At 40.4% G+C, this 23,783-nt stretch overlaps 1 protein-coding gene across 2 annotated transcripts in view; it reads right to left on the bottom strand.

Moving 5' to 3' along the window:
- Positions 1-23,783, bottom strand: part of NR1I2 (nuclear receptor subfamily 1 group I member 2) — a 483,563-nt gene that overhangs the window by 378,492 nt on the left and 81,288 nt on the right. For both annotated transcript variants that reach the window (XM_053705788.1, XM_053705789.1), the window contains exon 2: positions 23,382-23,450. Coding sequence is in view for 1 of the 2 variants with exons in the window: in XM_053705789.1 (XP_053561764.1) it covers positions 23,382-23,395 (14 nt within the window). In the remaining variant the exon portion in view is untranslated. The remainder of the gene's footprint in view (positions 1-23,381; positions 23,451-23,783) is intronic.

Here is a 23,783-nt window from a genome sequence, read left to right as displayed (position 1 = left end):
GTTACATACGTTGTTACATACAATGTTACATACATTGTTACATACATTGTTACATACATTGTTACATACGTTGTTACATACATTGTTACATACATTGTTACATACATTGTTACATACAATGTTACATACAATGTTACATACAATGTTACATACAATGTTACATACATTGTTACATACATTGTTACATACATTGTTACACACATTGTTACATACAATGTTACATACATTGTTACATACGTTGTTACATACGTTGTTACATACGTTGTTACATACGTTGTTACATACATTGTTGGAAACAGCTGTCATTTAGTGCTCAAGATATTTGCACATTCCTTAGCCTACCTCATTGTCAAGGTTTCCTATTCACTTTTATGTGGCGTTATTTGAAGTGTATTGCTATTGCTATAGTATTTGTGTTCTTGTTACATTACAGGATAGCTGCTCTTTTCTTTAGCTTGATGTTGCTGAATAACGATAGTGAGCGCATAATATTACACTTTACAAGCAGAATAAATTAATCGTTCAAATAAAAAAAAAACAATCAAAACCAAAACATCCATTCAAGCCACCTGGAAACAAATCGGCGATGAAATGAGGCAGTGCAGTAATTTCACTGTATACAGCATTTCTAATTATTTACAGAATGACAGCGCCTCATTCCGATATTACAATAAAGACAATGTAAATGTGTGCTTCTTTTTATAAGGCCTTGCAGTTCATTAGGTCTCAGCCTTTATAATGAATAAAACACTAAAATGACGTATACAACAAAACAGGAAAATCTATTTAAAGGGACAATCATTTATTTACAATGTATTTAAAACTTCTCAGTACACAGAGACAGTATAAGATAAGCAACGTTTGAAACTGCTAAACAAGTTGTTTTTTTTGTTTGTTTTTTTTAAAGCAACATTTTTTTTTAATGAAAAGGACAGTCTATTTATTGTTTAAAAAGACAGATAATCATTACCCAGTGCCTATGCAATCATTCAATAAAATATAGATGGGGGTTTGCCGTAAAGGTGTTCTTTTAGCACACTGGGCATTCTTATATCAACCATCAAACAATGCATGGAGGTGTTGTGCACTCTGAATCTCTTACAAGGTTCCTCTTCTACATCTCAATCCCAACAAGATCCCACAACTCTTTGTGCTGCTGCCCCAGAATGGGATCCCAAGCCTAGACGTCTATCTCCAGCTCACAACAGGAAGAATCTGTCACTGCAAGAACTGAGATAACTATATCCTTTCTTAAACATTATTTTAGCTAATCTGGCGGTCAATTGCTATTGAACTCTCAGAAGCGCCTAGATGCTACCATATATTCAAGACTTTTACTGAAAAATGTTTGTCTAAAAGATCTTATTGATCTGCTAGCAATATAATACCAATCTGGTATATTTTAGCAAATCTCCATAAACTAAGGTTAAGTTGTCTTATAGTTACTTTTATTGTAAGTTATGTTAGAATATTTACTGTTGGCTCATCTTATTTTTTTCCAGCTGTTATATGATCTAGTCATGCCTCTCTCTTTCTGGGGAGACTGGATTGTTATAAATTTCTTGATCGAACTGTTTAGTTCCTGAGTTCGTATACAGGTGTCATTGGCCTTGACTTAGTCACAAACAGATCCCAGACAGATCTACTCTTTTTCATAAAGTTACTTAGATAATCTGCCAAGTGAAAATGTAAGTTGTTAATGTTTTTTCATAGGTTTGATGTGTTTTCTCCCGTTTCCCTCATGTATATCCCAGAGTGGTGGTGCATTAGAGCTCAAGGTACGACTCAGATCTCCTTCCCTCGCCTTTGAGGGATTAGATAAAAGCACTCTTTTTACTAGAGCTGTTTGGCTACTAGGTTCGTGCTTTGGTGTCAATGGACTGTTAGTAACATACAGGTTACGGAAACAAGTGTGTTTCTATAGTGTTAGGTGCTGAACTATGTATCTTTTATTGTATTATTGGTCTATTGATTATATAAATGGTGTAGAACTGGGCTAGTTAGATAGATCAGAATATTTGCAGAGACACATCCATACAGCCACATACTATGGTAAATTTAGGAGCGTCTCAACTAAACTTTTTTGCATAGGAATGATGTCTTAGAAAAGAACATACTAAACCGATCTATTACATTAGATTATATTAGCAAACTATATGTAAGTCAATTGACTATAAGTCATTCCCAATGAGTCCTTCGAGACGATTATTATTAATAATGGATCTACTGATTTGATGACCATTATATAACTCTAGTGCTCTTTACACACATAGTAGTCACACTTCCATTATCCACTAACAGGTGGTATGTTCTGAACAGATGATCGGATAAGGGGCTACAGAAACATATCAACTTTACTTCTCATTTTTGTATGGTAAGATTAATATAACAAAGAGGTAGGTTCTTTCTGCTTAGAAATAGAGCAGAAGTGCAGAGCAGTGACAAAAGGCATCGATATTTGAGGAACTTGCGACAGCAATCCCAATAGAACAAGTCTATTACTCAATTGGATGTGAACTTATAAATAATGGTGTTCAATATGTTGTTTGTTCAATTGTTCAGTTAATTATTTGTTACATATCAAATGAAGCTTCCTATTATACAATTTCTTCATATAAGAATTGGGGAGTAACATTTTACCTGCCCCTTAACCACTAAGTTTAATTACATACATTGTCAAATACGATAAAAGGTGCCAAGGAACTAGAGAGCTTAAAAGATCAGCTTAGAATATTTTGAGTTTTTTTATTTTCTCAGTAAATTTAGAAAAATCTATTATCATCATAGCAACAAAGCAAATGCTCTATTGGCGGCTAAACTCAGGCATAGACAGGCTCAGCTCTCTATCCCTTCTGATTAAATATGAGGGACATGTTGCAATATCCCCTAAAGACATAGGAGATTCGTTTAGATCTTTCTACACCAATCTTTACAATTTAAAAAATGAGTCATCGTCTGATATAACCTCAATTGAGGAAACACGTGAGTTTTTTAAATCCCTTAATTGCCAACGCTAAGTAAAGATAAAATAGAACAGTTGCAGCTCCCAATTACTATGGAAGATCTCAAAGCAGCAATCCTGCAACTTAAAAAGGAAAAAGAACCGGGTCCCGACGGATATACAGGGCAGTTCTATAAAACTTTTTTGTAGACTCTTAGTCCATTACTATTAAGAACGTTTAATAGTTTCGCATTAAAAGTAGTCTGCCTTAAAAAAAAATTTGGAGGCAGAAATAATTACTATCCTTAAACCAGGCACAGACCCCCAGCTGTGTCAGAACTATAGGCCTATATCGCTTATTAACACTGACATTAAGCTGTACTCAAAAATCCTAGCTAACCACTTATCGGGAGTTTTAATCAAGATCATTCACAGAGCTCAGGTTGGTTTTATACCTGGTAGAGAGGAACCTGATAATACCCATCGACTTTCCTCTATCTTATTCAAAGCTAGAAGATTAGGGACCCCCCTCCTGGCCTTGTCTCTAGATGCTGAAAAAGCCTTTACAGGCTCAGGTGGGACTATCTGGAAGATCTTGAAAATATTTAACGTACCACTCCAATTCATATCTGCAGCTCAAGCATTGTATTCTCAACCCTCAGCTAGAGTTAGTGGAGTAGGGTTCATTTCAGTCCCTTTTGACATATTAAATGGGACCAGACAGGGATGCCCCTTGTCTCCCTTATTGTTTGCACTAACGATAGAACCAGCTTAACCCAAATATTTCAGGAATGAAGTTTGGAGAATCGCAACATAAAAACATAAATTATGTTTACCTGATAATTTCCTTTTCCTCAGATGGAAAGAGTCCACAGCTGCATTCATTACTTTTGGGAAATAAGAACCTGGCCACCAGGAGGGGGCAAAGACACCCCAGCCAAAGGCTTAAATACTCCTCCCACTCCCCTCATCCCCCAGTCATTCTACCAAGGAACAAGGAACAGTAGAAGAGATATCAGGGTGAAAAAAGTGCCAGAAGAATAAAAATACAGACGCCCCACATAAAAAATATGGGTGGGGAGCTGTGGACTCTTTCCATCTGAAGAAAAAGAAATTATCAGGTAAGCATAATTTATGTTTTACTTCATAAATGAAAAGAGTCCACAGCTGCATTCATTACTTTTGGGAAAACAATAAAGCTTTAGAGGACACTGAATGCTAAGACGGGAGGGTACAAGAGGTGGCCCATTCTGAGGGCACCAGGCCTGAAACCACTACCCAACAAAACCCTGCTTCGACCGAAGCCGAGAACATTGAAAGGAAAAAGCCCCAAGGACACTGGCGCACTGAGAGTCCGGAAGCCTCGCTAGAGACCACAAAGTTTAGACTCAACTGAGCCAACAGTCCTCCAGGAGACACCATCGTCCAGAGGTCGGCCCCAACCACACACCCCTTACTAGCAAAGGGAACACCAGCCCAAAATCCAAAAGGGTCAGGGTAAGAAAAACCAAAGGAAATCAAAAGGACACCACCAAATTCCATAAAGGAAGACCCCTAGAACGAGCCTAGCTCATAAATACCCAATGGGTCCAAAACAAATAAGGGGAGGCAACACCCAGACCAACTTAACACAAGGTCTAGGACCGGCATCTGAACAGTGATTTCTACTCTCCACATCGAGTGGAAGCACCAAAACGACAACTGAAGTCGTTAGCACTTAGAATACTGAAGTATTCAACACAAATATGTGTAGCAGATCCAGACGAGAAACACCTGAGTCCGAAAACTTTACTAAGAAGTAAAATGCGGCTAAACAAGATATCAGATTGTAAAAACTCCAAGACAGAGGGCGCCCTCAAGGCAATCCCAGCTGCCAGACCAAAACATAGGTACCAAAGGGGAGAAGTATAGAACCTCAACTAGGCCCATTACACCCCCGCAGAACAACAATCTCAGGACTTATTCCCAGCCGGGCCAGCCCAAGCTTCAGTTGATCCAAAACAGGGGAATAGAAGAATCCCGGCACCCGCACATAAAAGAGCAGAAAAAACTGCTTCAGCCATTCCACAGAGCTCGGGAACCCCCCTGAAACTCCATAAAGACAGATTTACTTGTATCGTCGGAGACAAGTCTGTATAGTCCCCATTCCACTGACTGAGCATGCACAGTTGTAATGGTCTTAGATGAATGCGCGCAAAAGGAACTATGTCCATTGCCGCTACCATCAAACCTATTACTTCCATGCACTGCGCTATGGAAGGAAGAGGAACAGAATGAAGTATTTGACAAGAGTTTAGAAGTTTTGATTTTCTGGCCTCTGTCAGAAAAATCCTCATTTCTAAGGAGTCTATTATTGTTCCCAAGAAGGGAACCCTTGTTGACGGAGATAGAGAACTTTTTTCTACGTTCACTTTCCACCCGTGAGATCTGAGAAAGGCCAGGACAATGTCCGTGTGAGCCTTTGCTTGAGGAAGGGACGACGCTTGAATCAGAATGTCGTCCAAGTAAGGTACTACTGCAATGCCCCTTGGTCTTAGCACCGCTAGAAGGGACCCTAGTACCTTTGTGAAAATCCTTGGAGCAGTGGCTAATCCGAACGGAAGTGCCACAAACTGGTAATGCTTGTCCAGGAATGCGAACCTTAGGAACCGATGATGTTCCTTGTGGATAGGAATATGTAGATACGCATCCTTTAAATCCACCGTGGTCATGAATTGACCTTCCTGGATGGAAGGAAGAATTGTTCGAATGGTTTCCATTTTGAACGATGGAACCTTGAGAAACTTGTTTAGGATCTTGAGATCTAAGATTGGTCTGGTCTAAATGTTCCCTCTTTTTTTGGGAACTACGAACAGATTGGAGTAGAACCCCATCCCTTGTTCTCCTAATGGAACAGGATGAATCACTCCCATTTTTAACAGGTCTTCTACACAATGTAAGAATGCCTGTTTTTTTATGTGGTCTGAAGACAATTGAGACCTGTGGAACCTCCCCCTTGGGGGAAGCCCCTTGAATTCCAGAAGATAACCTTGGGAGACTATTTCTAGTGCCCAAGGATCCAGAACATCTCTTGCCCAAGCCTGAGCGAAGAGAGAGAGTCTGCCCCCCACCAGATCCGGTCCCGGATCGGGGGCCAACATCTCATGCTGTCTTGTTAGCAGTGGCAGGTTTCTTGGCCTGCTTTCCTTTGTTCCAGCCTTGCATTGGTCTCCAGGCTGGCTTGGCTTGAGAAGTATTACCCTCTTGCTTAGAGGACGTAGCACTTGGGGCTTGTCCGTTTCTGCGAAAGGGACGAAAATTAGGTTTATTTTTGGCCTTGAAAGACCTATCCTGAGGAAGGGCGTGGCCCTTGCCCCCAGTGATATCAGAGATAATCTCTTTCAAGTCAGGGCCAAACAGCGTTTTCCCCTTGAAAGGAATGTTAAGCAATTTGTTCTTGGAAGACGCATCCGCTGACCAAGATTTTAACCAAAGCGCTCTGCGCGCCACAATAGCAAAACCAGAATTTTTCGCTGCTAACCTAGCCAATTGCAAAGTGGCGTCTAGGGTGAAAGAATTAGCCAATTTGAGAGCACGAATTCTGTCCATAATCTCCTCATAAGAAGAAGAATTATTATTGAGCGCCTTTTCTAGCTCATCGAAAAATGAAAAACACGGGGCTGTAGTGACAGGAACAATGCATGAAATTGGTTGTAGAAGGTAACCTTGCTGAACAAACATCTTTTTAAGCAAACCTTCTAATTTTTTATCCATAGGATCTTTGAAAGCACAACTATCTTCTATGGGTATAGTGGTGCGTTTGTTTAGAGTAGAAACCGCCCCCTCGACCTTGGGGACTGTCTGCCATAAGTCCTTTCTGGGGTCGACCATAGGAAACAATTTTTTAAATATGGGGGGAGGGACGAAAGGTATACCGGGCCTTTCCCATTCTTTATTTACAATGTCCGCCACCCGCTTGGGTATAGGAAAAGCTTCGGGGGGCCCCGGGACCTCTAGGAACTTGTCCATTTTACATAGTTTCTCTGGAATGACCAAATTCTCACAATCATCCAGAGTGGATAACACCTCCTTAAGCAGAGCGCGGAGATGTTCCAATTTAAATTTAAATGTAATCACATCAGGTTCAGCTTGTTGAGAAATTTTCCCTGAATCTGAAATTTCTCCCTCAGACAAAACCTCCCTGGCCCCCTCAGACTGGTGTAGGGGCCCTTCAGAACCAATATCATCAGCGTCCTCATGCTCTTCAGTATTTTCTAAAACAGAGCAGTCGCGCTTTCGCTGATAAGTGGGCATTTTGGCTAAAATGTTTTTGATAGAATTATCCATTACAGCCGTTAATTGTTGCATAGTAAGGAGTATTGGCGCGCTAGATGTACTAGGGGCCTCCTGTGTGGGCAAGACTGGTGTAGACGAAGGAGGGGATGATGCAGTACCATGCTTACTCCCCTCACTTGAGGAATCATCTTGGGCATCATTTTCTCTAAATTTTGTGTCACATAAATCACATCTATTTAAATGAGAAGGAACCTTGGCTTCCCCACATTCAGAACACAGTCTATCTGGTAGTTCAGACATGTTAAACAGGCAAAAACTTGATAACAAAGTACAAAAAACGTTTTAAAATAAACCGTTACTGTCACTTTAAATTTTAAACTGAACACACTTTATTACTGCAATTGCGAAAAAGTATGAAGGAATTGTTCAAAATTCACCAAAATTTCACCACAGTGTCTTAAAGCCTTAAAAGTATTGCACACCAAATTTGGAAGCTTTAACCCTTAAAATAACGGAACCGGAGCCGTTTTTATATTTAACCCCTTTACAGTCCCTGGTATCTGCTTTGCTGAGACCCAACCAAGCCCAAAGGGGAATACGATACCAAATGACGCCTTCAGAAAGTCTTTTCTATGTATCAGAGCTCCTCACACATGCATCTGCATGTCATGCTTCTCAAAAACAAGTGCGCAATACAGGCGCGAAAATGAGACTCTGCCTATGATTAGGGAAAGCCCCTAGAGAATAAGGTGTCCAATACAGTGCCTGCCGGTTATTTTACAAAATTCCCAAGATTAAAATAATTCCTCAAGGCTATGGAGTATAAAATATGTTTATATATAAATCGATTTAGCCCAGAAAATGTCTACAGTCTTAAAAAGCCCTTGTGAAGCCCTTTTTTTCTTTCTGTAATAAAAATGGCTTACCGGATCCCATAGGGAAAATGACAGCTTCCAGCATTACATCGTCTTGTTAGAATGTGTCATACCTCAAGCAGCAAAAGTCTGCTCACTGTTCCCCCAACTGAAGTTAATTCCTCTCAACAGTCCTGTGTGGAAACAGCCATCGATTTTAGTAACGGTTGCTAAAATCATTTTCCTCTTACAAACAGAAATCTTCATCTCTTTTCTGTTTCAGAGTAAATAGTACATACCAGCACTATTTTAAAATAACAAACTCTTGATTGAATAATAAAAACTACAGTTAAACACTAAAAAACTCTAAGCCATCTCCGTGGAGATGTTGCCTGTACAACGGCAAAGAGAATGACTGGGGAAGGCGGAGCCTAGGAGGGATCATGTGACCAGCTTTGCTGGGCTCTTTGCCATTTCCTGTTGGGGAAGAGAATATCCCACAAGTAAGGATGACGCCGTGGACCGGACACACCTATTTTGGAGAAATAACTATATTGCGAGACACAAATTTTCTCTTCCCGTATCACTTCAGTTTGAATACATCCACCAAGCTAGCATTCTTAAGTCTTGGGGACTAGCAGGCTAAGCGATAAGAAAACCTACAGTATGGGAACAAAAATGGGAGTCAGGTTTTACATTTAAAGGGTCCCTCTCGTTCCACTACATATATTAATCACATCCCCAGAACTAAGTAAACATAATCAATACATGGCCTGGGATAGAGATTTACACATTGAGACAGTGGCAGTTGAATGGCTCAGTTAGCTGACGAGAGCCCAAAAATTCCTGCATTGTGCAACATTATGGGAACTTTACTACAAATTGACAGTCTGCTGGTACCTGGTTCCAGTTACCCTACATAAATACTATCAGACTGCCTCCCCACTATGCTGGAGAGATTGTGGTAACTTAGGCACTACTATACACATTTGGTGGGAATGCCCTAAAATAAGAGGCCTGTGGAGAAGTGTATTTTGAATTCTAAACATACTGAATATCCCAGTACGACTTATTCAAGCTTTGTAGTTTCTACATCATGGAACTTCTACATTGACTGAGGCAGAAAAACTTCTGATGTCTTACCTATTCATGGCCACAAAGTTGGCTGTAGCAAGAGGTTGGAAACAGTCTTCTCCCCCAGCAATGGCTAAAGTAGTATCTATTGTGGAATTTATCAAGACTATGGAATTGTACGCTTTTAAGTCCTTGAATAAAGTAGACTTATATTATGAAATTTGGCACCCTTGGGATGACCTTGGCCTAGATAAATAATCGTCCACATATTATATTCCCTTTTCCCATGCTTCCCTTTTCAAGTTCCCCCCTACCGAAGGTCACAAAGAGTAAATCCAACTACATCATTTCATTTCAACATTGACATGATAGACCCATATTAATTTTAAGAGCAAAACATTATAGGTCATGTATGTAGCTATCTAGGGCCCGATCCGATATGCAGTGTCGCCCGCAAAAGCCGGCAACGCCAAATTTTGTGGGGGTTTGGTATCCTATATACGGCGTAACCTAGAAGTTACGCTCGTATATTTCTGCCTTCGGCCGTAGTTTTTTGGGCCATAGACAGGTATACCAAACCCGCGCAGTTTGGTATCCAATATACAGCGTAAGGACTTACGTGGCGAAAAAGGAGAAATCTTACTCCATTTTCACCTCGCCACAAAATGCAGCCGTAGTAAGCCTTACGCTGTCTATTGGAGCCCCGTAACTCCCTAAACTACCTGCTAAATAAAACACCTAACGCATGCGCAATGTCTATCTACCTGTCAACCGATATCCCCCGCCGCAATCCCTAATAAAGTATTTAACCCCTAAACCGCCGCTCCCGGACCCCGCAGCCACCTACATTAAAAGTATAACCCCCTAATGTGATCCCCCTACACCGTCGCCAGCTACATTACATACCCCCTAATGTGAGTCCCTTACACCGCCGCCATCTACCTTACCTACCCCCTAAAGTGAGCCCCTACCCCGCCGCCATCTACCTTACCTACCCCCTAAAGTGAGCCCCTACCCAGCCGCTATCTACCTTACCTACCCCCTAAATTGAGCTCCTACCCCGCCGCCATCTATTTTAAAAATATTAACCCCTAATTTAATCCCCCTACACCGCCGCCACCTATATTAAACACATTAACCCCTAATCTAATCTCCCTACACAGCCGCCAGCTATATTAACTATATTAACCCTAATTATATTAGGGTTAATATAGTTAATATAGTTATTATATTATATATATATTAACTATATTAACCCTAATTATATTAGGGTTAATATAGTTAATATCGTTATTATATTATATATATATTAAGTATAATAACCCTATCTAACTCTAACATCCCTAACTAAATTCTTATTAAAATAAATCTAATTAATATTAATATTATTAATTAAAATATTCATATTTAAATCTAAATACTTACCTATAAAATAAACCCTAAGATAGATAAAATATAATTAATAATTACATTGTAGCTATTTTAGGGTTTATATTTATTTTACAGGTAACTTGGTATTTATTTTAACTAGGTACAATAGCTATTAAATAGTTAATAACTATTTAATAGCTACCTAGTTAAAATAATTACCAATTTACCTGTAAAATAAATCCTAACCTAAGTTACATTTAATTTATTGATAGTGTAGGTGTATTTGTAACTTAGGTTAGGATTTATTTTACAGGTAAATTGGTAATTCTTTTTACCTTACCTACCCCCTAAAGTGAGCCCCTACCCCGTCGCCATCTACCTTACCTAACCCCTAAAGTGAGCCCCTTACACAGCCGCCATCTACCTTACCTACCCCCCAAAGTGAGCCCCTACCCCGCTCACTTTAGGGGGTAGGTAAGGTAGATGGCGGCGGTGTAAGGGGCTCACTTTAGGGGGTAGGTAAGGTAGATGGCGGCGGGGTAGGGGCTCACTTTAGGGGGTAGGTAAGGTAGATGGCGGCTGTGTAAGGGGCTCACTTTAGGGGGTAGGTAAGGTAGATGGCGGTGGGGTAGGGGCTCACTTTAGGGGGTAGGTAAGGTAGATGGCAGCGGGGTAGGGGCTCACTTTAGGGGGTAGGTAAGGTAGATGGCGGCGGTGTAAGGGGCTCACTTTAGGGGGTAGGTAAGGTAGATGGCGCTGGTTTATCCGACTTACGAAACTTTAGCATCTGATGGCTCGGTATATGGGATAGCTCGAATTGCGAGCTGAAACTACGGGCGGCGGGGGTTCCCTCGTTTGCGCCACATGTGATTATTTATGATTGTAAAATGTCAAACTTTTCTTAATGAATCATATTGTAAATAATCCTCAATAAAAGATTATTTAAAAAAAAAAAAAAGACAGATAATCCCTTTATTACCCATTCCCCAGTTTTTGCATAACCAACACTGTTATATTAATATATTTTTTACCTCTGTGATTACCTTGTATCCAAGTCTTTGCAGACCTTATCTCAGATATTTTGACAGACATGACTTTTATCCAATCAGTGCTGACTAACAGATAACTCCACGGAGTAAGCACAATAATATCTTTATGGTATACATTAACTAGGCTGTCTATAATGCACTGAGATAAGAGGCAGCTTCAACTGCTTAGAAATCAGTTTATGAACATAGGTTTAGCACAAAGCAAAATTTGATGATAAAAGTAAATTGGAATATTAAAATCACATGCCCTATTTGAATCATGAAAGTTTAAGTTTGATTAGACTGTCCCTTTAAATTCTACAAATACAATCGGGACAACGATCCCATTAACATACCCCCCCCCCCCCCCAACTGTCCCGATCTTCGCTGGACAGTCCCAATTTTAGGGATCTTTCCTGCTGTCCCGGGAAGACTGAAAATTTCCCCATGCATTTCTTGCCGGCGCAGCAGCAGCAGTGTAATTTTTTGCAGATATGATCTGTAGTGGTCTCTGAACAGTTTGGCAGCATAAGTAAATTATACGAAAGTTGTAGACAGGTCTAAAGATTTTGTGGGATTTAGATACTGCTCCAAATGCCTTTTTTTTTTTTTTTACACAGAGCACTTAATACCTGCTAAACCTTGGGAGTATCATATACAAACATAAAACACTGTACAAAAAAAAATGTAGCAGCTTTAATTTGTTAGGAATATTCCTTCTACTGTCAGTTAAAACGTTTGCAAAGTCTGCACACATTACCGGTTACAGACTGGGGAAGGAGGCTTGGTGTGGTTACCTAGGAAACCAGAACGCGTCCCCCTAGTAACAAAAGTCAGTTATCAGAGTATTTTAAAAAAAAAACAAAAAAAAACCGTAATGTGCGTTATGTTCTGCCACTTGTTAAGTCCACTCCCCAGACCCCATCCCTGCTCCTGCCCACCACGTATAACACTTTTGCTCAGTTGGGGGGGGTCCCTCTTCTGGATTTTGAAATGTTGGGAGGTGTGCATTAAGCTGAACAGAGTAATGTTGCACAAAATGTTTTCTTAGAAAATAAAACTAACAGGAGCACTAAATCGTGTAATCCAATATAACGCAAATATTATATATTGTGTGGTACTCACAAACATAGCGCAGGGACCTCACAGCTTCCCCACTAGCTGCACATCCAACGCACTGGAACAAGACAGAGGTCAAACCTTTTTATGTAATTGCAAACACGAAAAGAGAGGAACCCCCAAACAAACTCTAGGGTGCATGCATGGGCACTCACGTAATCCACACTAGGATAAATGTAGTGTTAAAGTGGAAAGAACCATAGCAGGTCACCTTATCATAAAAACACACTTATTGTTTATTTAAACGAGTGACGCGTTTCTCAGCCCTATAATCCAAAGCAAACTGGCTGCAAAACAAGAACAAAGCAGAATCTCTACTGCAAGGCAAAAGTGGTCCATGATGTCACCACGTGTCACCAGTTACTGGTATCGTCTAATGAAGTGGGACCGTAGGTTCCTCATGCATGAGCATCTTAGGGAGTCATCATGTGCTTATGGCAAGAAGTGAGGACGGGTCCCGCCATCTTGCTTCATAAACTAAATTCACGCTGCTAGATGTTATGGCTACGCCTCTTTCCATAGCAGTATGACAATTATTAAAGTGAATGTAAAGTTTCATGAACGAGTGCCCTTGTTTTTATAAATACTATTAAACCGGGGCACTTTCATTCATTAAAATTTACATTGCAACTTTTTTGTGTGCCCGCAGCTCCTCTGTACTTACCTCAGCAATGACGAAACCGACTTCCTACAATCATGGCGTGCGCCCCAGAGCGTCCATCTCGTGAGGCCACACCATGATTGGAGGAAGATGATTTTGTCATGAGGTAAGTATAGAGGAGTTGCGGGCAGAGGATCGCAGTCTGTGTTTGCTAAAGAACTTTTTTTTTTTCTTTTTTTTTTTTTAAACGCTGCAATGTAAAGTTTAATTAATGAAAGTGCCCGTTAATAATATTTATAAAAACCGGACACTGATTCATTCAACTTTACATTCAAGTTAAGTAATTACAATTCTGGGAGGATTTTTTTTCTTAAAGGACCAGTAAATACAGTAGATTTGAATAATAAACAAATGCATGATAAAAACATACCTGATAAATTAATGTCTTTCATATTGGCAAGAGTCCATGAGCTAGTAACGTATGGGATATACATTCCTACCATGAGGGGGCAAAGTTTCCCAAACCTCAAAATGCCTATAAATACATCTCCCACCACACTCATTCCTCAGTTTAACGAATAGCTAAGAAAAGGAGTAAAAAAAGCACACAAAAAGAGGAACTGGAAAAAATATTATGCTTTTATACAAAAAAAAAATCATAACCACCACAAAAAAGGGTGGGTCTCATGGACTCCTGACACTATGAAAGAAATGAATTTATCAGGTAAGTTCTTACATAAATTAGGTTTTCTTTCATGTAAGTGGCAAGAGTTCATGAGCTAGCGACGTATGGGATAAAATACCCAAGATGTGGAGGTCCACAGAAGAGTCACTAGAGAGGGAGGGATAAAATAACAACAGCTATTTCCGCTGAGAAATTAAATCCAAACAATAATTAAGTTTTTCTTATAAACTTCAAAAAAAAAATTATAAGCAGAAGAATCAAACAGACACAGCTGCCTGAAGAATTTTTCTTCCAAAGACTGCTTCAATAGAAGCAAATACATAAAAATGGTAAAATTTAGTAAAATGTATGCAAAGAAAGCCAAGTTGCTGCTTTTGTAAATCTGATCAACCGAAGCTTCATTCTTAAAAGCCCAAGAAGAAACGACTGATCTTGTAGAATGAGCTGTAATTCTCCGAGACGGAGACTGCCCCGCCTCCAAATAAGCCTTGTGAATCAAAAAGCTTTAACCAAGATGCCAAAGAAATGGCAAAGGCTTTCTGACATTTCCTGGAACCAGAAAAAAAACAACAAATAGACTAGAAGTCTTTCTGAAATCCAAAGAATGTAAAGATCTTTCCAGAGAATTTTTAGGATTAAGACACAAAGAAGGAATAACAATTTCCCTACTAATGTTGACAGAATTCACAACTTTAGAAAGAAATTTGAATTAAGTCCGCAAAACAGCTTTATCTTGATGGAAAATCAGATAAAGGAGGATCACAAGAGAGAGCAAATAATTCAGAAACTGTTCTAGCAGAAGAGATAGCCAAATGAAACAACACTTTCCAAGAAAGTAGTTAAATATCCAAAGAATGCATAGGCTCAAAAGGCCTGCAAAATCCTTAAAACCAAATTAAGACTCTAAGGAGGAGAAATTAATTTAATAACAGGTTTTGATACGAACCAAAGCCTGAACAAAACAGTCAATATCAGGAAGTTTAGCAATCTTTCTATGAAATAAAACAGAAAGAGCAGAGATGTGTCCCTTCAAAGTACTTGCAGACAAAACCTTATCCAAACCATCCTGAAGAAATAAAATTCTAGGAATTCTAAAAGAATGCCAAGAGAATTTATGAAAAGAACACCATGAAATATAGGTTTTCCAAACCCGATAATAAATCTTTCTTGAAACAGATTTACGAGCCTGTAACATAGTGTTAACCACTGAGTCAGAGACACCTCTATGACTAAGCACTAAGTGTTTAAATTCCATACCTTTAAATTGAACAATTTGAGATCCTGATGGAAAAAACAGCCTTTGAGACAGAAAGTCTGGCCTTAGAGGAAGTGGCCAAGGCTGGCAACTGGACATTCGGACAAAATCCACATACCAAACCTGTAAGGCCATGCTGGTGCTACCAGAAACACATGAGACTGTTCCATTATGATCTTGGAGATCACCCTTGAAAGGAGAACCAGAGGCGGAAAAATGTCAGCAGAAAACAAGAAACTGTTAACGTAACCACCATCTCTGCCTGAGGATCCCTGAACCTGGAAAGGTATCTGGGAAATTTCTTGTTTAGATGAGAGGCCATCAGAACTATTTCTGGAAGGCCCCACATAAAATAATAATTGGTTACCCCGCCTCTTGAGGTTTCCAAACCCTTTGTGCTGTCAGCAAACCCCAGACAACTCCGCAACATGTAAATCTTGCATCCATAAGAATACAGTCCAGGAAGGACGAACAAAGAAGGTCCCCTGAAAAATACGATGATTGTCTAACCACCAAGTCAGAGAGAGTTGAGTGTTGGGATTTAAGTATATGAACTGTGATACCTGAGAATAACCCCTGCACCATAGATTCAGCATGCAAAGCTGCAAAGGTCTCATAAGAAAACGAGCAAAGGGGATTGCGTCCAATGCTGCAGTAATGAAACCTTAAAAAAATCCCTGCACATAGCCACTGAAGGGAATAATAGAGACTGAAGGTTTAGACAGGCTAAAACTAAATTTCATTTGTCTATTGATTGTTAAAGACAGATTCATGGACACTGAATTTATCTGGAAACCTAAAAAGGTGACCCTTGTCTGAGGAATCACGAAACTCTTAGGTAAATTGATCCTCCAACCATGTCTTTGAAAAAACAACACAAGTTGATTTGTGAGATTCTACTAAATGAAAGGATTGAGCTAGTACCAAGATATCGTTCAAAATAAGGAAAACACTGCAATACCCTGCTCTCTGATTACAGATAGAAGGGCACAGAGAACCTTCGAAAAGATTCTTGGAGCTGTTGCTAGACCAAATGGAAAAGCGACAAATTGGTAAAGCTTGCAAAGAAAAGAGAATCTCAGAAACCAAAAGTGGTCTGAATGAATTGGAATGTGAGGATAAGCATCCCATACAACTATTGTGAACATTTGCTGAACAAAAGGCATAATAGTCCTAATAGTCGCCATCTTGAAAGTTGGGACACTCACAAAACGATTTAAAGCTTTCAGATCCAAGATTGGTCTGAATGAATCTTCCTTCTTTGGGACAAAGAATAGATTTGAATAGAAACCCAAACTCTGTTCCTGCTAAGGAACTGGTACAAACACCTCTGAAAAAAATTCCAGTTCTGAAATATATTTCAGAAAAACCCTGAACCTTCTCAGAGTGTATTGAAACATGAGAAAGAAAGAATCTTCTCATAGAAGGTCTCATTCTAAAAATCTATTAAAAACCCTAAGAATAATATTATATAGACTTTGGACTGAATCCATCCAAAAATAACTTAATCTGCTCCCCACCAGAAGAACTGGTTTGAGAACCGCACCTTCATGCAGTTTTAATAACTAGTATTTGTATAGCGCTTTTCTCCTAGTAGGACTCAAAAAAACGCTTTTTCAGCGCTTGCACTCGGAGTTAACCAAATTGGCAGCTGAATAGTAATAGTTGTTATTATTACTCAAATAAATGGTACACATTTTATTAACCTCAAAAGGCCGAAGGCCTGCACCGACCCTGCCGGATATGAACCTGTAACCCTTGGATCTTAGAACAAGCTTTTGTAGTCAGGGCATTAACCAAATGATCTACATCACCAGCCAAAAAGTAGTGCAGAAAAAAACTTTTACCTCCAAATATAGTGGAGATAATTTTGAAGTAAATGAACAGTGTTATATACTTCAGAATCTGAAAACTGCTTATACTAACAGTCCAACAAAAAAGGTTGAGAGAGCATCAATGTCAGTCATAGATATAGCTGAACTAAGAATATAAACAGTATGTAAATATGCTCTTTTAAGGTAAGATTAAAACTTAAAAAGATCCTGAAAATAGGTACTAACGTTCATATAAATAGTAGTACATTCCCAAAAAGGCATCAGGTTTAAACCATTCTAGCAAATATATCATAGATCGCATCTAGAATAGGAAAAAAAACCTCAGGAGCAATTAAAAGAAATCTTTAAATTAATATATCAATTTTAGGTATTAGGAGTCCTATTAAATATATCAAAACTTCCTTAATAAAGAACAGAAAATGTTCAAAAATAAAAAAGAAGATTTTGTCAAATACAGTCTCTGATGCACAATCCTTTGAGACAAATAAACCCCCATCAGTAGAATAAACTTAAGTATGCTGTCGGTCAAAACAAAATTGATTAAATCTTATAACAATTTTGGAAAGACCTAATAAGTTTGTTTGAAGACACAAAAACAGTCATAGCCTTCTTATGATTGCAGTAATAACATGTGAAATCTGCAGAATTAATCAGGTACATTAAACTGAAAAATTAAAAAAACAGTAAATGTATTTGTACATATAGAAACATCAGCATGAAATAAGATAAATACATGTCACATAATTGAGCTGAAGAGAATAAAATCAGCTTGACAATAAAAAATACACGTAGCTTGTTGAAGAAATGTGTTCAGGGCATCTTAGTTTCTACAGTAACATCAGAGTCAGGATCATTCTGAGACATCTTGCAAAATGTAAAAGGAAAAAATTAACATTCAAACAAAATAACCAATTTCCTCATATAGCAGTTTCAGGAATGGGAAAAAATGCTTATGCTAAAAAAAAAATAGGCAAAAAAAGCAAACAGCATAGCGCTTTATAATATAAAGAGAGCAAGAAGCATAAAAGGAAGTGGGGTAAAATAACAATTCACTTTTTTTGGGCGCCAAATATGACGCACAACACAAAAGGAGATGAAAACATTTTTTGCCGCCAAGCCAACACCAGGAAATTACACGTCATAACAAGTGCAATTTCGCTCCACAACTACTAGCATCAATAAAGACGCAGGAAATGGCAACACTTGCGCCACTATAGGCGCAACTTTGCACAAAAATTTGTGCCAGGAATGACGCAATAAATAACAGCATTTTGCGTCCACGTGAGCCTAGATTTGCCCGCGAAAATTAAGGAAAAACAAGTCAAATTGGAAAAAAAGACTGAAACCCCAGGTAAGAAAAAAAGTTTAAATAAACTTCCTAAAACATGATTCTCATACTGAAACTGCTAGACTGCAAAAGGGAAATATACATAGACCTGACTCATGGCAAATCTAAGTAAACACATATATTTAAAACTTTACAATATAACATAAAGCGCCAAACATAGCGGCGAGTATCTTAAAAAATGATACATACCAGAAGACATCCATCCACATATAGCAGACAGCCAAGCCAGTACTGAAAAATATCAGCAGAGGTAATGGTATACGAGTATATCGTCAATCTGAAAAGGGAGGTAGGAGATGAATCCCTATGACCGATAACAGAGAGCCTTTGAAAAGATTTCCCATGAGTGAAAACATGAATTCAACAGGCCATACTCTCTTCACATCCCTGTGAAAAACACTGTACTCTGAGAGGAATTGGGCTTCAAAATGCTTAAAAGTGCTTATCATAGAAGAAATCAAGCACAAACTTACTACACCACCTCCACGGGAGGCAAAGTTTGTAAAACTGAGTTGTGAGTGTGGTGGGAAGTGTATTTATAGGCATTTTGAGGTTTGGGAAACTTTGCCCCCTCCTGGTAGGAATGTTTATCCCATATGTCACTAGCTCATGGACTCTTGCCACTTACATGAAAGAAAAGACAATGCAATAGCACTTAGCCTGAACTTCAAATGAGTAGTAGATTTTTTTCAGACACATTTCAATGTAATGTGTATTTCCCCTTCTCCGGTATCAAGTGACAGCCAACAGCCAATCACAAATGCATAGACGCATATTCTGTGAATTCTTGCACATGCTCAATAGGAGCTGGTGACAAAAAAAGTGTATATATAAAAAGACTGTGCACATTTTGTTAATGGAAGTAAATTGGAAAGTTGTTTAAAATTGCTGCTCTATCTGAATCATGAAAGTTAAATTTCGACCTGAGTGTCCCTTTAAATGGACACGGAAGTCAAAATTAAACCTTTATAATTCTGATGAAGTGTATCCTTAAAAAAACATTCCAGTTTACGCCTGTTATCAAATTGACCTCTTTCCCTTGGTCTCCCACCTTGAAACCTGATCATTTCCATGAGGTCGCACTGATGTCAGCTCAGGAGTGTGCACGTGTCTTAAACACTATGTGCCTGCAGCAGTGTGTAGGACACTTTATGACAAAGTAAAGAAGCCATTTGTAAATAATTTCATGCACTCCAGCAGTTAAAATGGATCACTGGGAACACATTAAAAGGAAAAAAAATATTATTGTTTAGTGTCCCCTTAAACCCATGCTGCTTGTTCTATATTGCTCCCAATGTATCTCCTGTGCTTTCACCATAATTAAATTACCTCCTCAATTAATTCTATAATTGATCGTACATGATTCTGTAACCTCCAGAGTGTATATGACACAGCCTTTTTACCCTGCCAAACACCTACTTAAAAGGAGCAGCCATGTTGCATAGCACTAAAGCAGGCTTGTACAGAGGGAGGATCTGGGTGTGTGACACAGGAATATGACTCACAGTGCTAACCTAATACAGCTTTTGAGAAGACTTATGGAGCTGACCTGAACCAGTTGGAAGCAGCTTTGTGCAAACATGGAAGGATGAGGAGCAGTTTGGGCCACTGTAAGCAGCTTTGTACAATAAGGGAGGGGTGAGGAGCAGTCTAGGTCACATGAAGCAGCTTTATACAGTAAGAGAGGGGTGAGGAGCAGTCTAGGTCACATGAAGCAGCTTTATACAATAAGAGAGGGGTGAGGAGCAGTCTAGGTCACATGAAGCAGCTTTATACAGTAAGAGAGGGGTGAGGAGCAGTCTAGGTCACATGAAGCAGCTTTATACAGTAAGAGAGGGGTGAGGAGCAGTCTAGGTCACATGAAGCAGCTTTGTACAATAACGGAGGGGTGAGGAGCAGTCTAGGTCACATGAAGCAGCTTTGTACAATAAGGGAGGGGTGAGGAGCAGTCTAGGTCACATGAAGCAGCTTTATACAATAAGAGAGGGATGAGGAGCAGTCTGGGTCACAGGAAGCAGCTTTATACAATAAGAGAGGGGTGAGGAGCAGTCTGGGTCACAGGAAGCAGCTTTATACACTAAGAGAGGGGTGAGGAGCAGTCTGGGTCACAGGAAGCAGCTTTATACACTAAGAGAGGGGTGAGGAGCAGTCTGGGTCACAAGAAGCAGCTTTATACAATGAGGTAGGGATGAGGAGCAGTCTGTCATAGGAAGCAGCTTTATACAACTAGGGAGGGAGAAGGAGCAGTCTGGGTCACATGAAGCAGCTTTATACAACTAGGGAGGGAGAAGGAGCAGTCTGGGTCACATGAAGCAGCTTTATACAATAAGAGAGGGGTGAGGAGTAGTCTAGGTCATAGGAAGCAGCTTTATACAACAAGGGAGGGAGAAGGTGCAGTCTGGGTCACAGGAAGCAGCTTTATACAATGAGGGAGGGAGAAGGTGCAGTCTGGGTCACAGGAAGCAGCTTTATACAATAAGAGAGGGGTGAGGAGCAGTCTAGGTCATAGGAAGCAGCTTTATACAACGAGGGAGGGAGAAGGTGCAGTCTGGGTCACAGGAAGCAGCTTTATACAATGAGGGAGGGATGAGGAGCAATATAGGTCACAGGAAGCAGCTTTATACAATGGGGGAGGGAGAAGGAGCAGTCTGGGTCACAGGAAGCAGCTTTATACAATAAGAGAGGGGTGAGGAGCAGTATGGGTCACTGGAAGCAGCTTTATACAATGAGGGAGGGATGAGGAGCAATATAGGTCACAGGAAGCAGCTTTATACAATGGGTGAGGGCGAAGGAGCAGTCTGGGTCACAGGAAGCAGCTTTATACAATGAGGGAGGGAGAAGGAGCAGTCAGGGTCACTGGAAGTGGCTTTATACAATGAGGAAGGAATGAGGAGCAGTCTATGTCATAGGAAGCAGCTTTATACAATGAGGGAGGGAGAAGGTGCAGTCTGGGTCACAGGAAGCAGCTTTATACAACTAGGGAGGGAGAAGGAGCAGTCTGGATCACATGAAGCAGCTTTATACAATGAGGGAGGGAGAAGGTGCAGTCTGGGTCACAGGAAGCAGCTTTATACAACTAGGGAGGGAGAAAGAGCAGTCTGGGTCACAGGAAGCAGCTTTATACAATAAGAGAGGGGTGAGGAGCAGTCTAGGTCATAGGAAGCAGCTTTATACAACTAGGGAGGGAGAAGGAGCAGTCTGGGTCACATGAAGCAGCTTTATACAATGAGGGAAGGAGAAGGCGCAGTCTGGGTCACAGGAAGCAGCTTTATATAATGAGGGAAGGAAAAGGCACAGTCTGGGTCACAGGAAGCAGCTTTATACAATAAGAGAGGGGTGAGGAGCAGTCTAGGTCATAGGAAGCAGCTTTATAGAACTAGGGAGGGAGAAGGAGCAGTCTGGGTCACATGAAGCAGCTTTATACAATGAGGGAGGGAGAAGGTGCAGTCTGGGTCACAGGAAGCAGCTTTATACAACTAGGGAGGGAGAAAGAGCAGTCTAGGTCACAGAAAGCAGCTTTATACAATAAGAGAGGCGTGAGGAGCAGTCTAGGTCATAGGAAGCAGCTTTATACAACGAGGGAGGGAGAAGGAGCAGTCTGGGTCACAGGAAGCAGCTTTATACAATGAGGGAAGGAGAAGGCGCAGTCTGGGTCACAGGAAGCAACTTTATACAATGAGGGAGGGAGAAGGAGCAGTCTGGGTCACTGGAAGTGGCTTTATACAATGAGTGAGGGATGAGGAGCAGTCTGGGTCACATGAAGCAGCTTTATACAATGAGGGAGGGAGAAGGTGCAGTCTGGGTCACAGGAAGCAGCTTTATACAACTAGGGAGAGAGAAAGAGCAGTCTGGGTCACAGAAAGCAGCTTTATACAATAAGAGAGGCGTGAGGAGCAGTCTAGGTCATAGGAAGCAGCTTTATACAATGAGGGAGGGAGAAGGTGCAGTCTGGGTCACAGGAAGCAGCTTTATACAATGAGGGAGGGAGAAGGTGCAGTCTGGGTCACAGGAAGCAGCTTTATACAACTAGGGAGGGAGAAGGTGCAGTCTGGGTCACAGGAAGCAGCTTTATACAACTAGGGAGGGAGAAAGAGCAGTCTAGGTCACAGAAAGCAGCTTTATACAATAAGAGAGGCGTGAGGAGCAGTCTAGGTCATAGGAAGCAGCTTTATACAACTAGGGAGGGAGAAGGAGCAGTCTGGGTAACATGAAGCAGCTTTATACAATGAGGGAAGGAGAAGGCGCAGTCTGGGTCACAGGAAGCAGCTTTATACAATGAGGGGGGAGAAGGAGCAGTCTGGGTCACTGGAAGTGGCTTTATACAATGAGTGAGGGATGAGGAGCAGTCTGGGTCACTGGAAGCAGCTTTATACAGTGAGGGAGGGAGAAGGAGGAGTCTGGGTCACTGGAAGCAGCTTTATACAGTGAGGGAGGGAGGAGGAGGAGTCTGGGTCACTGGAAGCAGCTTTATACAGTGAGGGAGGGAGAAGGAGCAGTCTGGGTCACTGGAAGTGGCTTTATACAGTGAGGGAGGGAGAAGGAGCAGTCTGAGTCACTGGAAGCAGCTTTATACAATGAGGGAGGGAGAAGGAGTAGTCTGAGTCACTGGAAGCAGCTTTATACAGTGAGGGAGGGAGAAGGAGGAGTCTGGGTCACTGGAAGCAGCTTTATACAGTGAGGGAGGGAGAAGGAGGAGTCTGGGTCACTGGAAGCAGCTTTATACAGTGAGGGAGGGAGAGAAAGAGTAGTCCTGAGTCACTGGAAGCAGCTTTATATACAATGAGGGAGGAGGGAGGCACTGGTCACTGGTATAAACAAATAGACTTGGGTAAATTGGGAGTGTCTATGGGTAGTCATGGTGTATAGCATTATCCAAAAGAAATCAAATGGGAGGTACACAGAGAAGCATGGATTTCCCCTTCCTTGTAGGATAGAGGTGACATTAGTATTAATGGATCTCAGGCAGTGGGGTTTCTATAAAACCCTGTAACTTACCTCCCCTGGCACATAGAAATGTGTTCAGACTTCTCAGGTCCCTCTAGATGTCACATGACTGTAAACGCTCTGAAAAAAAAATGTAAATGACATGACAACCTAGACAATACTCATAAGTATCACTAGTGACTATAAAATTGTTAAAGATGAACAGACAGAGGAAAATGTGACTGGGAGTGTATAAAAAAAAAAAGTATGCGAAGTTAGTGAGGAGACAATGCATCAGCGTAGAGATGTGAGTGAGAGCAAGGGGCAAACTCAAAAGGACATAGAGATACAGAATGGTCAACTGTCATTGTAATGACACGGACAAGTAGCTCATATCCTCTGCAGTTCTGAATCATGTCCAAGAAGCAACCAAGGATTGTAATATATTCTAGTACAATTTCCTGACTTAAACAA

Source organism: Bombina bombina, chromosome 3 (assembly GCF_027579735.1).
Source record: "Bombina bombina isolate aBomBom1 chromosome 3, aBomBom1.pri, whole genome shotgun sequence".
Classification (NCBI taxonomy): Eukaryota; Metazoa; Chordata; class Amphibia; order Anura; family Bombinatoridae; genus Bombina; species Bombina bombina.
This window is presented reverse-complemented; position numbering and strand designations above follow the sequence as displayed.